The sequence below is a fragment of the Neovison vison genome, chromosome 2 (assembly GCF_020171115.1).
Source record: "Neovison vison isolate M4711 chromosome 2, ASM_NN_V1, whole genome shotgun sequence".
Taxonomy (NCBI): domain Eukaryota; kingdom Metazoa; phylum Chordata; class Mammalia; order Carnivora; family Mustelidae; genus Neogale; species Neogale vison.
The window spans coordinates 33224960-33246017 of record NC_058092.1 but is presented as its reverse complement, the minus strand read 5'-3'; the positions used below and the strand labels follow the sequence as shown (position 1 = coordinate 33246017).

Here is a 21058-nt window from a genome sequence, read left to right as displayed (position 1 = left end):
GGAGCGGGGGGCCAGGGCCCAGTGCCTCCAGCACCAGCAGGAGCTGCTAAGCCAGCCAGCAAAAGGATTAGTGGGGTTGAACAGTCTGCCTTCCCTCAGGCTGATGCCAGATGGTCAGCACTATCTCCCACCTCCCTGGCCGGGACCCTTGCTGGCTGGCCACCAGGTCTGACCCAGCCTTGATGGGGTCCCTCTTCTGCCCCACTCAGATCTCAAACAGACCCCATAAGTGCATATTCTCTGGCCTGGCCTCCCCTGCTTTTGATACATATGGTCCCCCAGAACCTGGGACCCCTCCTCCCTAAGATCCAGCCCTGTCTTTCCACCTCTGGCCTCAGAGTCCTCTCCAAAAAGTTCTCCCTGATGTCTAACTCTAGTCTTACCTGCTGCAAAGTAGAATTCCATTTCTGTCCTACAGTCAGAGGACTGAAAACCCCAAGGGTCAGTTCAGCCATGCAGTAGCAAAATCCATCATCTTGGGGCTGGCGCTTGGGCAGGAACTAGAACTTGTGTGGTTCCTAAAGGGGGTTCCCTCGCAGGAAGGCCCTGAGGGCAAGCCAGGTCACCCATCCCATCCCCTCCCCTCTCTATCCCTGGGAGGTGGGGCAAGGGCACCCACCTGGGCCATGGCCCAGCCCCCCGCCCCCAGGGGGCTGGCAGGAGCTCAGCTGGGGACCCTGTCCTGGCTTGGGCAGCTGTTGTGGGCGGGCCCCTGGCCTTTCCAGCCCCTGGGCCTCCCCCTGCATTCTGGAGCCCAGAGCCGCTGCCTTTGGCTCCGCTGCTCCTGCTGGACTAACACCTCTCCTTCTCAGCCTCTGGCCACTCGCTACTCCCCCGCCCTCCACCCAGCAGCTCCTTTCACCTGGCCATGACCCCAGCCCCCCCAGGGACCCTGGCCCAGCCCTGAGCCCTGGAACCTCCAGCCCCCTCCCCTGGGCCATGGCCAACTCGGGCCTCCAGCTCCTGGGCTACTTCCTGGCCCTGGGTGGCTGGGTGGGCATCATCGCCAGCACCGCCCTCCCGCAGTGGAAGCAGTCCTCCTACGCGGGTGACGCCATCATCACGGCCGTGGGCCTCTACGAAGGGCTCTGGATGTCCTGCGCCTCCCAGAGCACCGGACAGGTGCAGTGCAAGCTCTATGACTCCCTACTCGCCCTGGAAGGTAGGCCTCCCTCCAGCTGGGTTGGGAAGGTGGGGTGCCGGGGAAGGGGAGGTCCAGAGCAAGCTCGCCCACAGGCTGCCACCTGCATGGGGCTCCATTCTCCACCCCCTGCCCCCATGTGCTTTTGAAAACCCGGCCTGGTGCTCCGTGGAGGGCAGGTACTCCAGGCTCCAGCCACCATGGGCCCAGATCCCAGCTCTGCCACTGTCACCTTCAAGGAGTCGCCAAGCCTCTCTCTGTTCTAATGTCCTCATCTGTAGAGGGGAGCACTAAGACGTCACAGGACTGTGGAGGGTTAGACAAGATAGATGAGTGCCCGAGTGCCTGGCACTCGGGCTCCCCTCCACCTCTCCCCGTGCTCTGTCTGCAGACACACTGTGACACACACCTTCACGCCAGGCCTGCTGTCTGAACAAGCATGCTCCATATGGGTGTGCAACACACACGCACACACATGCGTGCCTATGCCCACAGGTTCTTGGGTACATAGGTCCCTCTCCTTCTGGGGTGTGCATTTGAACTTGACAAGTTGGCTTGCAAACAGGCCCTACTGCAGTTCTAGCCCCGGCTCTGGGCTGACCCACCCACCCTCTGCCCAGGGCGGCGCAGGCCTGAGCTGGGCAGCTATCACAAGACACCCATCTAGGCGGGTCACCTGGTCTCCTTCAGGGACCTAGCTCCCCCGAGTGGCCCACGGCCCAGGACTGAACTGCACACGGGTGTCCGGCTGCCGTGGGTGACTCAGAGGGCAGAGGGGAAGGTGACCAGGAGCCAGAATGGCTGATGGGGAAAATGTCCCTTTCCGAGAGCCAACTTGGGGCTGAGATGGGCCTTAGACGCCCTCACTCCCTCCTGCTGAATCTGCAAGGCCCCATTGCTTGGGAGGCCAGGCCCCAAAGGGAGTCTCACCGCCAGGGAGCAGCAGAGGAGAGAAGTCCTCCAAGTACCCTGGCACGGCACACAACCCCTGAAGGAACCTGCAGGGGGAGTGAGCGGCAGGGAGGCAGGGGTGGGGGGTGTAGAGGGGAAGCTCGGTCGCACAGCCTGTCCCAGGGGCCCCTCACACCTGCCGCAGGTGGTCCTGGGAGGCGCTTCTGGCCCCTGCCTCAGCCCCTTCCCCGCCAGGCTGCTCACACCCGCCCGCTTCTCCCGGCGCCTGCTCAGTCCCCCTGCTCTGCCCAGGTCACATCCAGTCAGCGCGGGCCCTGATGGTGGTGGCCGTGCTTCTGGGCTTTGTGGCCATGGTCCTCAGTGTGGTCGGCATGAAGTGCACTCGGGTTGGAGACAGCAACCCCATCGCCAAGGGCCGCATCGCCATCTCTGGGGGTGTCCTCTTCCTCCTGGCAGGTCAGTGTTCCTGGCTCCCTGTCCGCCATCTCAGTCATGGCAGGTGGCCCCGCTCTGGGTGGCTGGCCGGAGGCCAGAGCAGAGCTGAGTGCTCCCTCCTCCATCCTTAGGCCTCTGCACCTTGACAGCTGTCTCGTGGTATGCTACACTAGTGACCCAGGAATTCTTCAACCCCAGCACACCAGTCAATGCCCGGTGAGTGCCGGGGTGTGGCCTGGACCAGGAAAGGAGCTGCGCCTTCCACTCCGCTGCCTTTGTTTAGCAGGACACCTGGGTGGGAGAAAATGGGGGCAGGGGGAGCCACGGGTGCTGTCGGTGAGAAGGTCTCTGGAGTGGGGGGCCAGGCAGGGTGTGGCTGAATCCTCTGAGGGGGTGAGAGTCCTGTGGGGAACACTGCAGGAGCTCAGCAACCTGGATCTGCATTGAAATCCCAGCTCTGTGCATGCTGGTTGTGTGAAGGGCGAGTCCCTGTCCAATGGAGCTGGGACCCAAGGGCTTGGGGAAATGTTGCAGGGAGGACTCAGCACAAGGCCGGGCCCCGGACAGCACTCAGTGCACCCCTTGCTGTGACTCCTACCCAAGGCGGCAGGTGTCCTGGGCTGGGAGATGGCGATTGGACAAGTGGTCAGGGCAGATGCGAGGGGCCTTACAGCCAGAGGAAGATTTGGTTCCCCATCCAGTGGAAGGCAGCCAACAATCCAGGCTCTGGCACGCAGCACGGTGGGGCGAGAAGATGACCAGGAAGGGGCAAAAGGTCTGGAGCAGGGCTTGGGGGCCCAACGCTAGCAGTGCAGAGTAGGCTCCGGGACATTTAGGAGCTAGAATGGCCAGGACTAGGAAGGCCAAATGCAGGAGGGCGGAATAGGGGGCTCGGTGAAGAACCTGGACCCACCAGGCTCCACCCCCACCTATCAGTTGTGCCAGAGCAGAGACTGGGACGGTCTCAACCCCAGACATCCCAACAGACCTGGGGCCCTGGGCCTGAGGGAGAATGAGAAAAGACACCCAAGCTACTGCAATCAGGAGGGCTGCCTGGAGAAGGCAGAAGTGTGGCAGGGGAAGAAAAGGAGACCACAGGCATGGTGATCACTCCCCGAGGTGGGCAGCTGTAGCCACAAAGATCTCCAACCAAGAGGCAGCTCAACTCAGAAACAGACTCCTCGCTGGCACCCCTGCCTACTCCTCCAGCACTTCCCAAGGCACCTGGTATGCAGGCCCTGTGCTGGGTCCTGGGGAAGTGGAAATCTGGTGCTGTCCGCCCTCCAGGCAGTCCCAAGGGAGCCAGGCTGAAGCCAGAAGCTGAAGGCCACCCAGGAGGCGTCAGCAGGAGGCACAGCAGGAGGGGTCAGGGAGAGCCCCTGGGAGGAGGGGGCCATTGAAGTGGGCCCTGAAGTCAGAGGAGCATAGGAGGCGCAGAAAGGGGACTCTCCAGGAGGGGGCGCCTCCAGCAAAGGCATGGAGGCAGAGAGCGGGGGGGGGGGGGGGGGGGGGTGGAGGGGTGGAGGGGTGGAGGGGTGGAGGGGCGGGGGTGGCAAAGCCGAGTGGGAGTAGGGGCTGCGCCCCCTCGCTGCAGCACAAGGAGGGGAGCCCTGACTGCCAGGGGAAGGGCCCGGTGTGCCCCCGGAAGACAGCGGGAAGCCTGGGCTGGGCGTTCTGTGGGCTGGAGGGGCACTGAGAGGAAGATGGCAGGGATTGCCCTGCTCCTCTCCAGCAGCCCTCCTGGACCACCACCTCTGGCTGGGGGGGTAGTGAAGGGGGAGGGAGGGGCCCAAATCTGCACAGAGCAGACCCACCCTGGGCCTGGGTCCCCCTGGGTGGTGGTGATGTGCTGGCTGGAGGTCTGGAGGAGCGATGGGCACGCCCCAGAACTTCTCCAGAGAGACTGAGGAGGCTTTGGAGGCCCCCAATCTCAGCTCCCCCACCCTACCCCTGCCCCCACGTGGGGATCACTGTGATGGGGAAGGCTCGCAGCCACCCCTGATGCCGTCCTTCCTCCCCCTTGCAGGTACGAGTTTGGCTCAGCCCTGTTCGTGGGCTGGGCGTCCGCCGGCCTGGCCATGCTGGGGGGCTCCTTCCTGTGCTGCACGTGCCCAGAGCCTGAGAGGTCCAGCAGCAGCCCACAGCCTTACTGGCCCGGCCCCTCGGCTGCAGCCCGAGAGTACGTCTGAGCCCCGTCTCTGCCGGCCCCTGCAGCACCCCAGGCAGGGCCAGTAGGGGCACAGCACGCCCTGCGAGGACTCTGAGCAGCTTGTCCCCACACAAGCACCCACCCTGCGCTCTGAGACTAGACCCAGACACTCAGAGGGAGGCCAGAGGTAGGGCCCAGCCTGCAGGTGCACACACATGTCCCGGTTCAGGCATGGACCCATCTGCACAGCTCATGGGCACCAGCCCGTTTCCTGTCCAGGTGCCGTCGCTTTCCTCCGGCGGCTTATTTACTTCCTGCAGGGCGACTCAGGTGTCTGCTCTGTGCTGGGCCCTGGGCACACAGCCACAAAGATGGCCGTTGGTGCCCCATGCTCTGGGATGGCCAGAGCCTTTCCCCTCAGCAGGCCGAGCTTGCTCCTCACAGCAAGTCCAGGCGGGGGCCAGTGTGCGGGGATGAACATCCCCCTCACACACCAGGAAACAGGTTTGGGGGTACCGAGAGGCTTGGACCCACTGTTCCTGAGTTCAGGTCTCAGGCTTTTCGTGGACGCCACCCCGCATGGCTAGGCCAGCCTGCCCCCGCCAGGAACGGACCCCAAGAAGGGCCACTGTGGGCACCCGGGGCCGACAGCGCTGGTCAGTCCCTGCGTCTGGGCCTGCACCCCGCAGCCCCACCCCACTGCTCACCCCACTAACCAGCTCTCCTCTCTTTTGACTTTCAGACCAGTTGTTAAGTTGTCCGCCTCCGCCAAGGGCCCCCTGGGTGTGTAATGTCCGGGTCCCCAACCTGACTCTGTCCCCCTGCCACACCTAGACCGTGTGTTCGGTATTTTTTGGAAAGAGAAGTGAACATCAGCCCCGAGTGTGGTGTCATTTGATGTGTCCCTGGTATGACTACGGTGGGTCCTGGCTCGGAGAGGTCAGAGCTGGTCCCTGGGGTCTTCGGGCGTCAAGATGGGGAGACAGACCTGCAGAGTGAGTCACACCCACATCCAGGGTCAATCGGGTTTCCAGAAACTTCCCTAGCTTGACTCTTACCCCAGAGCTGGGGTGAGGGGACCCTGGAGGAGCTCACTACATGGAGAAGGACCTTAGGACCTTCCAGCCACGAAGACTGTCCCAGACAAGGTTGCAAGCCCCCTAATGCTGCCCCTTCTTCCACATCCACCCTTCATCCTCTCCAGTCTGCGGAGCTCTCCCTCCCTGCCCTGGATCTTGAGTAGAGAGGGGTGGCCTCAGGCTGTGGCCAGAGCCCCACCCCAGGCAGAAGACTGAGGTCATGAGGAGGGGCTTTCGGTCTTGAAGTACAGATACCACCTTAGTCTAGAAGAAGAAGACATCCTCAGAGAGACGGAAGGAAAATTAACCTAGATCAGCACCTCTCCTCATGCTCGGGCCTCGCCCGCCCCATGGGTCTCTGGCCCCTGACTGCCCTGTGTCTCCCATCTGGAAGGAGCCTACCGTAACTGTCCCCGCCTTCCTCGGGCCCTCCTCAGCCGGCTCTGGCTGGCTGGCTTCCTCCAACACCTGTCTTGGGACCCCAGCTCTCACCAGCTCACTGAATCCCAAGGAGGCAGCTGGGCCTTCCCTGCCCCCCAGCATGGCTGGAGGGAGGTGCAGTCAGATAGGATGACTGTCCCGCAAGCTCCCTGGGAGGTCGGGGTTGGGAGGAGGGGAGCGAGCTGCGGAGCAGCTGTGGGATTATGGGCACGGGGCCTGGCCTGGCCTAGCAGCTGCTGCGCAGCCACGGGGTGCCTCAGGGGTGTCCGTGTCCTGTGGCCGGGCCAGCCGCTGGCTCCGGGGGTGGGACCCCGCATGGGTTTCCCGGAGCCCTGCCCCTCGAGCTCTGAGTGAGGACTACAGAGGAGTCTCTGTGGGGGCCAGAAGCTGTGATGCAGCGGTTCTTGCCCCTAGGTGAGCTTTCAGATCACCCGGGGAGCTGGGGCCCAGGCTCCACAGGACAGAAGGGGCCTGGGGCCGACCCCGCCCCAGCTCAGGCCCTTCCTGAAGGACTGCGGTGTGTGGGCACCTCTGTGAGGCCGGCAGCTGGGGGCTGTCGGGCTGCATTTCTTGCCACTCTGCAGGGGTCTGGGAGGGAGGAAGGTAACTTCCTGAAGAGGTGAGCCGTGGAAAGAGCAGGGGAGGCCCGTCTCCCTCTGCCTTTCCTGAGACCAGGTTGCTCCATGAGGTTCCCACTTTCTCCCAGTACATAGCCACCTTTTTGCCAAAACAATTTTGAGGTTGACTTCTGTCACATACAGCCAGAATTGCAACCAGGAAATTGAGAGTCTGGGTGAGGCACCAGCTGAGCAGGCTGGTGGGGAGGGGGGGATGTGGGGCCCAGAGCCTGGACCTCTGCTGGTCCCCCAGGACCTCCCTCCTGTCCCCAGCTGGGGATCTGGCCAACCTTGCAATCTGACCACAAAGCAGTTGGCCAGGACAATGTGTATTCTCTGGACGTTCAGGGTCCACCAGAGGCTTGGGACTTGGGAACACTTTGGGCTAGAATGTGCTGGCTGTCCCCCATGGGTTTCGGGGACAGACTGCAAGAGAGACGAGCTCCGTGCCAGTGGGTGGGTCTGACGGCTGCAGGAACAAGCTTCCCTCTGGTCCTTCGTGGAGGGATGCCCTTTCTGCCTCTAACCAGGGCCCGGAGAGGGGCAGAGTGAGATCACCACCTACAGGCCCACACACTAACAGCATAGCAGGAGGCTGGCCGTGGGAAGATGTCCAGGGGAAAATTAGAGGAGTTCAAGGCTGGAAGAGTTTGGGAAGCCTGATCCCCCAGGCCTCTCTTGAAGCAGCCGTTTTCAAATACCTACATCAAGGTCACCTAGGCTGCCAACGTGAGGCGGGGCCAACTTTCCAGGCCTCGGGACTGCGGCCGCCGCCGCTGTTTACTGTCCCAGCCTCGGGGCCTAGAGGACTGGGCAGGGACCCAGGAAGGGGGTCAAAGGGCACAATCCTCAAGCTTTTGCTGATGTTTATTAACAGAGTTCTCCCAAGAATGAAACTGGCCGACCATAAAACACAGTTTGGGAAGGAAAATACCTGCGTTCTCAGCCAGGGAGGAGAAGCGTAGCGTAGAAGTAGCAGTGCATACAGAAGGAGCTCAGCAACAGGAGGTGCTCCTCAGAGGAGTGAGCTTGGGGCTGGGGCGGCAGGGACCGGGGACCCATCCAGTCCCTGCCTCTGAGAATATGGATTGCACTGAGTAGTACATGGTGTCCAGAAGTTACGTTTTTGTGTTGTATGTATTATGAATTCTGTGTGATAACGACGCTGTGGTTTGCTTGTTTTTTGTTTTTAATCCCTGTTAGAGGAGCACACTGAAATGATAGAAGGCTGGATTTGCTTTAAAATGCTCTAAGAGGGGCACTGGGTGGCTCAGTGGGTTAAGCCTCTGCCTTTGGCTCAGGTCATGATCTCAGGGTCCTGGAATCAAGCCCCGCATCGAGCTCTCTGCTTAGCGGGGAGCCTGCTTCCCTCTCTCCCTTTGTCTGCCTCTCTGCCTACTTGTGATCTCTCTGTCAGATAAGTAAATAAAATCTTTAAAAATAAATAAAATGTCCTAAGAACGAAATGGTCAGGGGCAGGGGAGGTTTGGTAAATGCCAGCCATATGTAGGGGTTCCCTCTGTTCTCTGCGTTTGTGTGTAGGTTTGCAAATGAAAAAAAAAAAAAAAAAAAAGTTAAAAATGCCTGTAAGTTTTGCTGGCCGTGCCATGTAACCACCCCTCACTGACCACTGACTGGGACAGAGGGGATGAGCGATCTAGAGAGTCCTGCTACCTGGAAACTTGGTAGAAACATAGCCTGTCAGCCTCCCCCACCACACCGGGTAACACGGGCTCGACATTTTAAGGAGCTCTCCGGGGGACTGGTGTACACACACGAGTTTGGGAAACGCGGATCTAGGCTCAGGCAGGAAGAGCTGCGTGGTGCATTGTCTTCCTCCATCATTTGAATACCGGATGTAAGGAGGGCAGTTCAATGTATGATTTCGTCTAGAGTTGGCAAGGTTACAGGAAGCCATGGCTACACGGGATCCGGGCAAAACTGGAAATGAAGAAAGATAATGCCCAAAGTAGTGCTTCCTGACTCTCTCTCCTGCTGGGCACAGAAAAATAATATTTGGCTCAATTTATGAGTACATTACAGGCATTTTCTTGACAATGCTCTTGTTCAAAACAACTAAAAATGTCAGGGAGAGGGTGAAGAATTCTTTACAGGCATCAAAGGAAAAGGCTGATACAACACTCTAAAATCACCAAATTAACACTCGAGAAGCACTTCCTTTTGTCTACGAAGACCACATGGTGACCACAAAACTGAGTGGCCCGTGGCTGCCCAGGTCGAAGCTGAGTTACATATAAGGGGATTGAACAAATAAGTAAAATATTGAAGATAAAGTTTCCACTGTCAGAGGATAGATTTACAAAGATGAAACAGGGAAGATTCAAATAAATCCTGGGATGTTGGATTAGAATTGGACGTATGTGGATGAACACCTGGCTTTTAATATATTTAGATGAATATTGAAATAGCTCTAGTTGTGTATGTGTATACATAGGTGTGTGATATACACACGTCCATACATCTAGGAGTTCTGCCTCTTAGAAAAGCCTAGAAGCAATGATAACCCAGTGGTGAGACCCTACCTTGATTTCTGAATACCATTCTCCATTAATAGGTACCAGGGCTCCATGGAGAAATGGCTGATCTGAAGGCTGAAAAGGGAAATAAAAAGCCAGGAGCATCTTGATGTTCCAGAAAATAAAGTGGTCAAGGAATAATGGAGACACAGCTAAAAGATACAGAAACCAGATTAAAGAGATTCCCACTCAATTTGCTGGGACAATTTGATATCAAAATAAATAGCCATGGATTCTAACTCAGTGAATAAAATAAGAATCTGTTAGTTCATACTGATACAAATAATTAAATAAATGGGGGAGAAAAAAAGCTCTACAGTAAAATGGCAACTAATATAATTTATTAGCTAGTAAGTATAAAATATTTAACTTGACTGTAGTGAAGCACCACACACGTATCTTTTTTTAAATTTTTTTAAAGATTTTATTTATTTATTTGACAGAGAGAGATCACAAGTAGACAGAGAGGCAGGCAGAGAGAGAGAGGGAAGCAGGCTCCCCGCTGAGCAGAGAGCCCGATGCGGGACTCGATCCCAGGACCCTGAGATCATGACCCGAGCCGAAGGCAGCGGCTTAACCCACTGAGCCACCCAGGCGCCCACCACAGACATATCTTAATCAAGTGACAAGAGTTAACACCACCAGCAATGGGGCAAGTCAAAATTGTGTGTCCCTTGACATAATACACTGAGAGGAACACAGCATCATTTCTGTGACACTCCTGCTAAACGTGTACAAACTGAATGACTTATGACGAGACAAAAAAGTCCAAATGGAGGTTATTCTACAAAGTAACTGCCTGCACTCTTCAAAACTGTCCATGTTATGAAAGGCAAGAAAAGACTGACAAGACTGAAGAGATATTAGAGCTAAATGACATGAGCGATCCTGGATTTGGATCCTGGACCTGTAAAAGACATTCTTGTGACATCTGGTGACAACTCAATAGTCTGTGGTTTCTATGGGTGGTACCGTTTCAAAGTTAATTCCCTGAATTTGATAGTTTCCGTGTAGTCTTGTAGGACAGTGTCCTTGTATTTTATTTTATAAAATTTTATTTATTTATTTGAGAGAGAGAGAGAAAGCATGAGAGGAGAGAGGTCAGCAGGAGAAGCAGGAGAAGCTGAGCAGGGAGCCCAATGTGGGACTCGATCCCAGGACCCTGGGATCATGACCTGAGCCAAAGGCAGACACTAATGAGTGAGATACCCAGGTGCCCCATGACAATTTTTCCTGCTGTGAAATCAAATGTCAGCTTTAATGTCATTCCTTTCAAAGTAATCCTTTCCCCCTAACTCCTCTCTTGTCTTCTAAAAATTGTGGTACCATTATCGATGTGTTTAAATGTGAATTTTTTATGTAAGTTTTTCAGCTTCTTGACTCTTTCTTTTGGTGTCTTCTTCCTTCTAATCAGTTCTGGGTTAAGTCTCAGACACTCTCTCTCCAATCATCTTTTCCTTCTTCTGTGCCTCCAATTATAGTCTGCTTGATTTTCTTACAATAGTCTCTTAGCTTTTCTTTTGTTTTCCAATTTTTAAATTCTTGGTACTTCATAATAAGTAGTTTCCTTCCACTACCTCCCAGTTAACTAATTTTATCTTCGGTTGTGTTTAATCAGCTTCCAAATACACCCATTGATTTCTTTGAGGTATTCTATTTTTCTGTTCTCAGATTCCCACCTGGTTGATTTAAAAAAAATCTGCTGGGTTCATTATAGTTTCTGGTTCCCTTCTCTATTAGTTTGCTAGGACTGCCACAACAAAGTACCACAGACTGGGTTGCTGGAACAACAGAAATTTACTTCATCACATCCCTAAAGGCTACAAGTCCAAGATCTGGGTGTCAGCAGAGTTAGTTTTACTCTGAGGCTTCTCTTCTGGGTTTATAGGAGGCTGTCTTCTTGTGGTGTGGTTCCTCAGCTGTGTCTGTCCATGTCCTCACTTCCTCTTTTTATAAGGACACCAGTCATATTGGAATAAGACCTCCTACAGTGACCTCATGTCATCTTAATCACCTCTTTAAATACCCTATGTACAAATAGTCTCATTCTGAGGGAGTGGAGGTTGGACTTCGAAATATGAATTCGGGTGGGAGAGTGACACAATTCAGCTCATAAGACCTAGAATTTTCAAGTTCTTGAAAATTCAGGATAATTAGCGTAAATGTATTAATTGCATAAATGTAACTGCAAACATAATTGCTTCACATTCTGTGTCTATTATCTTTGATATCTGGGGTTTCTGTGGGTCCTTTTTGTCTGTTTCAACCTTGTTCCTCATGGTTCCTTGTCTCCTTGTAAGTCTAGTTATTTCTGAATATGTGTCTGATATGGCTTCTGTAAAATATGTGTCATAATCATGTAAGGCCAAGGATTACTTGCTTTAGCCTGTGCCTGGGGGCCCTAGCTATTCTCAATCACCTTTATCCAAGTTCAGGACTTGAGGTTTCTGGCTCCCCATGTGACTCCTCCTTCCACTCAGTCAGGCTGCAATCTGTGTGAGGGTTGGGTTAGTTAGTTACTACGGCACAACCATTCCGGGTCCCCAACTCCAAGCCTAACAGAGTTTACAAGGGCATCCACAATTGCTGGGGCTGGACTTTACAAGTTTTTCCCTCCAGCCCTGTACAACTGCTTCGTCCAGGTCGACAAACACTTTCACATCAGCGCTCAGCACATCGTGTCAGAGGCAAGTACTTACTCACCTCTTCCAGATTTGCAAACATATCCAGGGAAGAAGTAACCCTTGAGCATCAGACTCAATTTTCTACATTATTCTCCTCTTCCTGGACCCAGCCTGGGACCCCTCAGTGTTTTGTTAATTTTAGAAAGATCCTAGAAAATATTTTGTCTAATGTTCTTAGCTGTTTTCAGTAGAAGAGTTGGACCAATATTACCCCCAAGTGGAAATCAAGAGTCATCTTTCCAAAGGCTATCATATAATTTGAGAGAATGTTTACACCTTCTGATTTAAAGTAGAACATTTTTATTTCTTCTTCTGTATAAGTGACTGCTCAGGACCAATCCAAATTAACAAAAGAATTATTAGATGTTAAAATATTTACCAGAATTGGTGTAAAATTATATCACTGTATTCAAATATTTATCTTTTTTATTTGAGTAATCTCTACACCCAGTGTGGGGCTCAGACTCACAACCCCAAGATCGAGAGTCACATGATCTTGCCAGACAGAAGCCAGACAGGAGCCCCTGAAAGTTTTTCATTAGTTAATTTTTGAAAAAGATTTTTTTTTATTGTTTGAGAGAAAGCGCAAGCATGGGAAGCAGCAGAGGAAGAGGGAGAAGCAAGCTCTCCTTTGGGCAGGGAGCCTAACTCGGGGCTCCATCCCAGGACCCTGAGATTTTCAACCCAATCTGAAGGAAGACATTTAACTGACTGAGCCACCCAGGTGCCCTGAAGTTTTTAATTTAAATATGCTTTCCAAAAATTATCTAATGAGCACATGAACCTTGTTATTTGACGTTTTTACAAAAATGGAAAAGACGATATACAAATGACAAAGCCTCATGAAATGGCCTTTAAATATCAGTTGTTTCCACTAGGTTTTCTTCTTTGGATAGGCCATCTAACTTCACCTTCTATAAAACTGACAATCACTGCAAGACCCTAAAATGCTTTATTTTCAATGTTCTCTTTCTTTCTTACATTTTTATTCGACATCTTTCCCATCATTTTTTCCCCAACTTTTAAAAAAGATTTTATTTATTTGATAGAGAGAGAGAGATCACAAGTAGGCAGAGAGGCAGGCAGAGAGAAAGGGGGAAGCAGGCTCCCCGCCAAGCAGAGAGCCCGAAGCGGAGTTCGATCCCAGGACCCTGAAATCATGACCCAAGCCGAAGGCAGAGGCCTAACCCACGAAGCCACCCAGGCGCCCCCTCCAATTTTTTTTTTTTTAAAGATGTTATTTATTTATTTGTCAGAGAGAGTGAGCACAGGCAGACAGAGTGGCAGGCAGAGGCAGAGGCAGAGGGAGAAGCAGGCTCCCCACTGAGCAAGGAGCCCAATGTGGGACTCGATCCCAGGACACCGGGATCATGACCTGAGCTGAAGGCAGACGCCCAACCAACTGAGCCACCCAGGCGTTCCCCCCAATTTTTTTTAATGTGATAAAATACATATAAAATTTACCACCTTAACCACTTTAAAGCACACAGTTCCGTGACATAAGTACATTAATATTGCTATGCAACCGTTCAGTACCATTCATTTCCAGAATTCTCTCCTTACAAAACTGAAACTCTATATCCATTAAATGATAACTCCCCACTTCTGCCAGTCTATTCTCTTGTGCCTGGTTAGACTAATCTCAGTACCTCACATTAGTGGAATCATACAGAATTTATTTTTGTGACATAGGAGGTTGGGAGATCTGGCCACCAGGAGGGTCTGCTATTTTGAACAGTGGTCAGGGAAGGCCTTTCTAGTTAAAGTCCTGAAAGAACTGAAAGAGAAAGCCATTTGGTTGACAGGGGAAATTGTTTTCCCATCAAAAGGCAGCTTATGAGGTTGGAGTAAACCAGGGGTAGAGCAGAGCAAATGGGAGACAGATGGGGGTTCCTGGTAAAGCTTCCTGTAGGATGCTGGCTTCTGCCCCAGTGAGACTGGAAGCCTCTGGAGGCTTCTGCTCAAGTGACCCTAGCCCTTATATTGAAAACTGACAGTGGAGAGGTGGAGGATACAAAGGAAGGTAGCAGAGAGTTCATCTGGGAGACTGATAATCTAGATGAGATGCGGAGGCCTAGACCCATGTTGGGGGAGATGCTGAGAAGTGGTCAGGTTCTGGATGTTTCAAAGGCAGAATGAACAAAATTGGCAGACTCATTGGATGTGAAGTGTGAGGAAGAAAAGATAAAGTCAGGATGGACACTGAGGGTTTTGGCAGGGACCTAGAAGGCTGGGCCGCCTGTTACTGGGATGGAAGGCTGTGAGGGCGTAAGCCCAACTGCTTCTGCGGCAGCCTGGGGCCCACCCCTACGTTTCCACCGCTGCTCTTCCTAGCCTCATTGCCAAGCCCAGTGGACACTTTCCCACCTTCACCTCCTCGGACCTCTTGGTTCTGATGCCAAACGAATCATTTGCTATTTTGTGCTCTAGGATTCTGTGATGTCCTCCCTTTCTGACTTCTCGCATCTCTTTCTGGCCATCACTTTTACATCCTTGGTCTTGTTCAGAAAGTTTGGGCCTCTACCCTCAGGCATCACAGATGCTCCTTGAGTGATGGGGTTTCATCCAGGAAATGGATGCTTTCACAAGCCACCTGAGTGTCAAGCATTCTCTTCAGCCTACAGCTCACTCTTTGGTTCCAAATCTGCTTCCCAGACTCCCCTCAAACACCATGTATTTAGAACCCCAAAGGCCCCTCCCCTTTGTGCATCCTCTACCCCAGCAGATGGCACCATCGGCATTGATGTTCTACAGTCATGTTGGACTTTCTCCTCCTTCTCATCCCCACACTCAGTGAGTCACCTAGATCTGTCAACTCCCTTCCTTAAAACTTCTCCAATTTGACCTTTCCCACTGCCAGATGTAGGATACAGGTTTCATACAGGTTTCACTTGGTCTCTGCAACAATGTCCACACTGATCACTTTTCTGGTCAAACTTTATTTTCCCCCTCTAGAGTATTATTTCTGAAATGAAAATCATTCTACTTAAAGATAATCCAGGCCCCCTATCAGCTTCTTGGCCCAGAGGAATGAAAACGCAGGAGGGCTGGAGAGCTCACTGCCCTAGGAGAGGTGCTAAACCATCACTCCAGATGTGACTGTGGTGTGAGTGAACAGTCCACTCACTTGTATTATTTGTAGCCTTTACAAACCGGCAGCCGGGTTGAAGGTCCATGAACAAGGCTCCCTCTACCACTCACCACTCAGCACCAGAGAAGGGAGCAACAGAGTTCCTAATCTGACTGCTCTTTCCAGAGGCACAAGTCAACCTAACCCTTCCACTGACAGAAGCTCGGTACTAAGCCTGTCCTGTGTGACACTTTCTGGTTGAACTGTCTCTGCCAGATGTTCAAGCTCCCCCCACCCTGGGCAGCAGTTAAGCTCCCTCCAACTCCGAATCTGACCCATGTTTGCTTCCTCCCTGAACCTTCCACTGTGCCATCTGGATCTGTCCCCAGCATCCTCTGGGGCCACTTCTTCAACATTTGAATTGACTTTCTTGCTCCAACTCTAGGCAGACTTACCCCCAGGACAGACTGCTCTGGGAGCCCTTTCAGGGCCTTTTTCCCTTCCCCTAAACCTGAAGCTGCAGGGTTCCTGGTGGCAGGCTGATTCCTCTAGGTCACGCCACTGCCACTCCTAAACCATTGTCTTCCTTTGTAGGCCCTCAAAAGCTCAGCCTTCTTTGAAGCCCATGCTTTTAGACCAAATCCATTAACCAGCAGCATTTTTTTCTTTTTACTAACATATAATGTATTACTAGCCCCATGGTTACAGGTCTGTGAATCATCAGGCTTACACACTTCACAGCACTCACCATAGCACACACCCTCCCCAATGTCCATAACCCAACCACCCTCTCCCTACCCAAGCCCTGCAGCCCTCAGTTTGTTTTGTAAGATTACGAGTCTCTTATGGCTTGTCTCCCTGATCCCATCATTTCATTTTTTCCTTCTCTACCCTCCAAACCCCCTACTTTGCCTCTAAAATTCCTATCAGAGAGATCATGTAATTGTCTCTCTGACTTATTTCTCTCAGCATAATACTCTCTAGTTCTATGCACACCGTTGCAAATGGCCAAGATTTCACTTCTTTTGATGGCTGCGTAGTATTCCATTGTGTGTGTGTGTGTGTATACACACACACACTTCTTTATCCATTCTTCTGTTGATGGACATTTACATTCTTTCCATAGTTTGGCTATTGTGAACATTGTTGCTATAAACATTCAGATGTATGTGCCCCTTTAGATCACTACATTTGTTTTTAGATGGGTAAGTACCCAGTAGTGCAATTGCTGGGTCATAAGGTAGCTAGCTCTATTTGCAACTTTTTTAGGGAACTCCATGCTGTTTCTAGAGTGGCTGCACCAGCTTGCATTCCCACCAACAGTGTAGGAGGGTTCCCCTTTCTCTGCATCCTCGCCAACATCTATCATTTCCTGACTTAATTTTAGCCATTCAGGCTGGTGTGAGGTGATAGCTCATTGTGGTTTTGATTTGTATTTTCCTGATGCCGAGTGATGTTGAGCACTTTTTCATGTCTGTTGGCCATCTGGATGTCTTCTTTGCAGAAATGTCTGTTCACGTCCTCTGCCCATTTCTTGATTGGATTATTTGTTCTTTGGGTGCTGAGTTTGCTAAGTTCGTTACAGATTTTGGATACTAGTCCTTTATCTGATGTCATTTGCAAATTATCTTCTCCCATTCTGTCATCTTCTGGTTTTGTTGACGGTTTCCTTTACCAGCAGCATTTCTTTTAAGATTTTTAACTCCAGAATCACCAGCACCATGCCCATTACTTTACTTTTACCATCACTTGCAGCAATTTCAAAACCCACAGAAATCCACTGAACAGCACTGGTTGATTTTTGACATTTTCAATTCTAGTAATGTTTTCTTCCTCCTCCCACCTTGACTCACAGGACCATCACCTGAAAACTTTGCCTTTACCAGTCACTGCCCATCTCAAGGTTGAGCAGGTCTTCCTCTTAAATAAATACTTCTACTCCAAGTCAAGGTGGAACATACCAACTCCACTCAGCAGACAATGTTATGCTCTTACTAGTTATGGCTAATCAGGATCCATCCCTAGGTAGGGATGGGGGCAGTGGATGCTGGGAACATTACTGTCAACTGTAATTTTGCTCCCACTTCTAATACCTTTGCACTTTTCTCCTTCTGTTGAATTCAGCTGCCAAATGCTCTACTTCCTGGCAATTCTATTTCCCTGGAATATTTTTTTTTCCCATTCTCCAAGATAACTATTTTACATTTTCTTCTTTTGGAGTCTTAAGTAATCTCTATACTCAACGTGGGGCTCAAACTCACAACCTGAGATCGAGTCGCACACTCCACCAACTGGGCCAGGTGGACGCTCCTACATTTTTCTTTCATCAAACTTCTAACATCTTTCCTCCCTTTTCTAAGACCCATTAAAAACAAGACAAAAAACAAAACCCAAAACTTTTCAAATTTTTATTGCACTTAATTTGAAGACAAATTGACAAGCCTCAATATCCATTAACATGGAAACCCCCATTTTCTTTGAATACCAAGAGTTTTGCTTCTGCCCAGATTTTGAAAATGGTATAAAGATTTTTACCATTAAATGGGGCACCTGGGTGGCTCAGTAGGTTAAGCGTCTGCTCTCAGGGTCCTGAGATTAAGCCCCATGTTAGGCTCTGTGGGAAGTCTGCTTATCCCTCTCCCTCCCCCCTGCTCATGCTCTCTCTCAAAGCTTAAAAACAAAACAAAACAAACAAAACAACAACAACTTTATTAAGTAATCTCTACACCTAGCCTGGGACTCAAAGTCACAGCCCTGAGATCAAGAGTTTCATGTATGGTTCTAAATACATTTCCTTGATACTACCATGAAGCAAAACTTTAGTTATTATATTCAAGTAAGTTTTAGCCATTTACTAACACATTCTCCATCCTTAAACCGACAGCAAGTTTTTTGTTACCAGTATCATCCGTGCTGCCTGTCACGGTTTCCTTTACAATCTTCACGTTTCCATCTCCATGTACTACCTAGGCCCTTAAGTACAATGTTTTTAACAGAAACCATGACAAGCATCGTCACCTCGTTCCTCATTTTGATTAAAACAGAGCATACCACAGGCCTGACCTAGGATACCTCATTTCTTACCACTCTTCCTACACTTACTCTGCTGCAGCCACATATTCTTACAAAGGGATGAGATGTATGTAATTGTTAAGGCTGGAGCACCGGGCTCAAAGCTCAGTGTCAAACACTAAGGCAGTTATCAGATGAGGAAACCATTGCTGCTGCTTTGGCAAAACAATGCATCCACTCTCCCATATGGCCAAGTGCTAACTTCTTCCAGGTCTCATGCTTGCACCATGTGACTGCCAAGCCAGGTTCTCATCTGCACCCTGGCTGTAGAGAGAATGCATTCTCTGGGTTGGTTAAGAGACTTAGGCTACCTAATCCTTATACATGGTGAAGACATCCATCAACTGCTGGCCAACGCAAGACACATGAAAAAGTACATAAGTAGTTTTGTTTGCAACACTAGCATCAAGACTGTATTACAAGAAAATTTCTTCCTTGCTGTGGTTTTCAAAATCACATTTTAACATTACAGGTCTCTCCTGCTGTCTGAAAGCACTCCATTCCTATGTAACCCTCTGTAAGCTAAATAGTGAAGTGAAGAATCAATTACCACTAACATATGGAAAAACTTGTGTTCTCAGAAACAAATTCTCTCTTAGATTTTGCTAATACTTTGGGATATATTTTGCTAATGGATGTAAAAATAGAATGCTTGCTTCAGCAGCACATGTACTAAAATTGGAATAAGAGAATATTAGCGGGGCCCCTGCCCAAGAATGACATACAAATTCATGAGATGTTCCGTATTTTTTACTTACTGAAAGGATTAAAAAATGCTGATTTGGAGGGGACACATGCACCCTACTGTTTATACAAGCACTATCAACAAATTATGCAAAGATCCCAAATGTCCAGGTGTACCTGGGTGGCTCAGTGGGTTAAGCCTCTGCCTTTGGCTCAGGTCATGATCTCAGGGTCCTGGGATCGAGCCTTGCAATGGGCTCTCTGCTCAGCAGGGAGCCTGCTCCCCCACAAAACCCAGTCTACTTGTGATCTCTGTCAAATAAATAAAATCTCAAGAAAAAAGCTCAGATGTCCAGACAAATGGATAAAGATGTGGTAGGTGTATATACACACACACACACACATATATAAAATGGAGTATTACTTGGCCATTAAAAAGGAAAGAAACCTTGCTATTTGCAACGTGGATGGAACTAGTGTACTACACTAAGTAAAAAAGACATCAGAGAAAAGACAAATACACAATTTCCTGCAAAACAGATAAATGTAGGGGAAGGGAAAGAATAGATAAAAACAGAGGGAGGCAAACCACCATGAAGAGATTCTTAAATATAGAGAATGGAGGATTACTGGAGGGGGGTGGACTAAATGGGTGATGAACTTGTTAGGTACCTAGATAGCTCAGTGGGTTAAAGCCTCTGCCTTCAGCTGAGGACCAGGATTCTGAGATCAAACCCCACATCGGGCTCTCTGCTCAGTGGGGAGCCTGCTTCTCTCTCTCTGCCTACTTGTGATCTCTGTCAAATAAATTAAAAAAAAAAAAAAAAGGAAAATCTAATAACATAGAGGAACTTGTTGGGATGAGCACTGGGTATTTTATGTAATGCCATTTAGAATGTCATTCAGGTAATGAATGTAATGAATCATTGAATTCTGCTCCTGAAACCAAGACCATACTATATGTTAACCTGAATTTAAAGAGCACAGATGCTGTGGTGCCTGGGTGGCTCAGTGGGTTAAAGCCTCTGCCTTCGGCGCAGGTCATGGTCCTGGGATTGAGTCTGCATCGGGCTCCCTCTCAGCGGGGAGCCTGCCTCCTCCTCTCTCTCTCTGCCTGCCTGTGATCTCTCTCTGTCAAATAAATACATTAAAAACTGCAGCCAAGCCAACAAATGCCATTTTCATAAAAGTGGAAATTCTTGTCAGATTTCTCGGTTAGCAAAAATAATAATTTAAATCTTCCCTTAAAAGAAAAGTGCTAAGGGGCGCCTGGGTGGCTCAGTGGGTTAAAGCCGCTGCCTTCAGCTCAGGTCATGATCTCAGGGTCCTGGGATCGAGTCCCGCATCGGGCTCTCTGCTCAGCAGGGAGCCTGCTTCCTTCTCTCTCTCTGCCCGCTCTCTGCCTACTTGTGATCTGCGTCTGTCAAATAAATAAATAAAATATTAAAAAAAAAAAAAAAAAAAAAAAGAAAAGTGCTAAGGTATAATGCAGAATTTTGAAAAGTGGTGAATACCTGTTATTGGATATTTAACCAGTATTGGTTTTTTTTTTTTTAAGATTTTATTTATCCATTTGACAGACAGAGATCACAAGTAGGCAGAGAGGCAGGCAGAGAGAGAGAGAGAGAGAGAGAGAGAGAGAAGGAAGTAGGCTTCCTGCTAAGCAGAGAGCCCAATGTGGGGCGCGATCCCAGGACCCTGGGGTCAGATACAAGCCGAAGGCAGAGGCTTTAACCCACTGAGCCACCCAGGTGCCCCTAAGCAATATTGTTTTAGTCATTTCCATGATACATACATATCCTAGGGATGCAATTATAAAAAGTATACTTTACATACCATCAACAGTATTCAAATTTGTTCCACTGTACTCTTGTCAGCACGGAGCCTCTTCAAAAAAGGCAAAAAAAAAAAAAAAAAAAAAAAACCCCAAAAAACAAACAAACACCACCAACAAAAAACTCCAAGTTTAGGAGGAGTTTGAAAGACACTAGCCTACTTAAATAGTATGTTCCCATCTTATTTAACAGTCCCCTAGAATTAAAGGTATCAGGGCAATACAACCTTGGTTCTGAAATGTGAGCAAGTTCTGGAAAGGGGCACCACCACCTGGACTTACACAGAACTGCAGGACTCCTGGAAGTGCCACTCTAAATCCCCAGCACCTTTTTTCTCTGGGCCCAAAAAACTGGTCAGGATGATCCCAAATGGAACATCTAGGGAGACACTGTATAAGAATA

At 50.2% G+C, this 21058-nt stretch overlaps 1 protein-coding gene and 1 pseudogene across 1 annotated transcript; both read left to right on the top strand.

Annotated features, from left to right (window-relative positions):
* Positions 1 to 718: 718 nt before the first annotated feature.
* CLDN19 (claudin 19) lies at positions 719 to 5512 on the top strand. Its single transcript, XM_044236381.1, has 5 exons — positions 719 to 1162; positions 2345 to 2509; positions 2620 to 2704; positions 4515 to 4667; positions 5380 to 5512. Exons 1-5 carry the CDS (start codon positions 940 to 942, stop codon positions 5426 to 5428), a joined length of 675 nt encoding a protein of 224 aa, XP_044092316.1. The 5' UTR covers positions 719 to 939; the 3' UTR covers positions 5429 to 5512.
* Positions 5513 to 18789: 13277 nt separating this feature from the next.
* Positions 18790 to 18888, top strand: LOC122901546 (annotated as a pseudogene).
* Positions 18889 to 21058: the final 2170 nt, after the last annotated feature.

Excerpts from the sequence above, each read along its gene's own strand:
- CLDN19 (XM_044236381.1), top strand. The coding sequence starts at position 940 with ATGGCCAACTCGGGCCTCCAGCTCCTGGGCTACTTCCTGGCCCTGGGT. Across the intron at positions 2,510-2,619 it reads TGTCCTCTTCCTCCTGGCAG|GCCTCTGCACCTTGACAGCT; the intron begins GTCAGTGTTCCT and ends CTCCATCCTTAG. Across the intron at positions 2,705-4,514 it reads AGCACACCAGTCAATGCCCG|GTACGAGTTTGGCTCAGCCC; the intron begins GTGAGTGCCGGG and ends TCCCCCTTGCAG.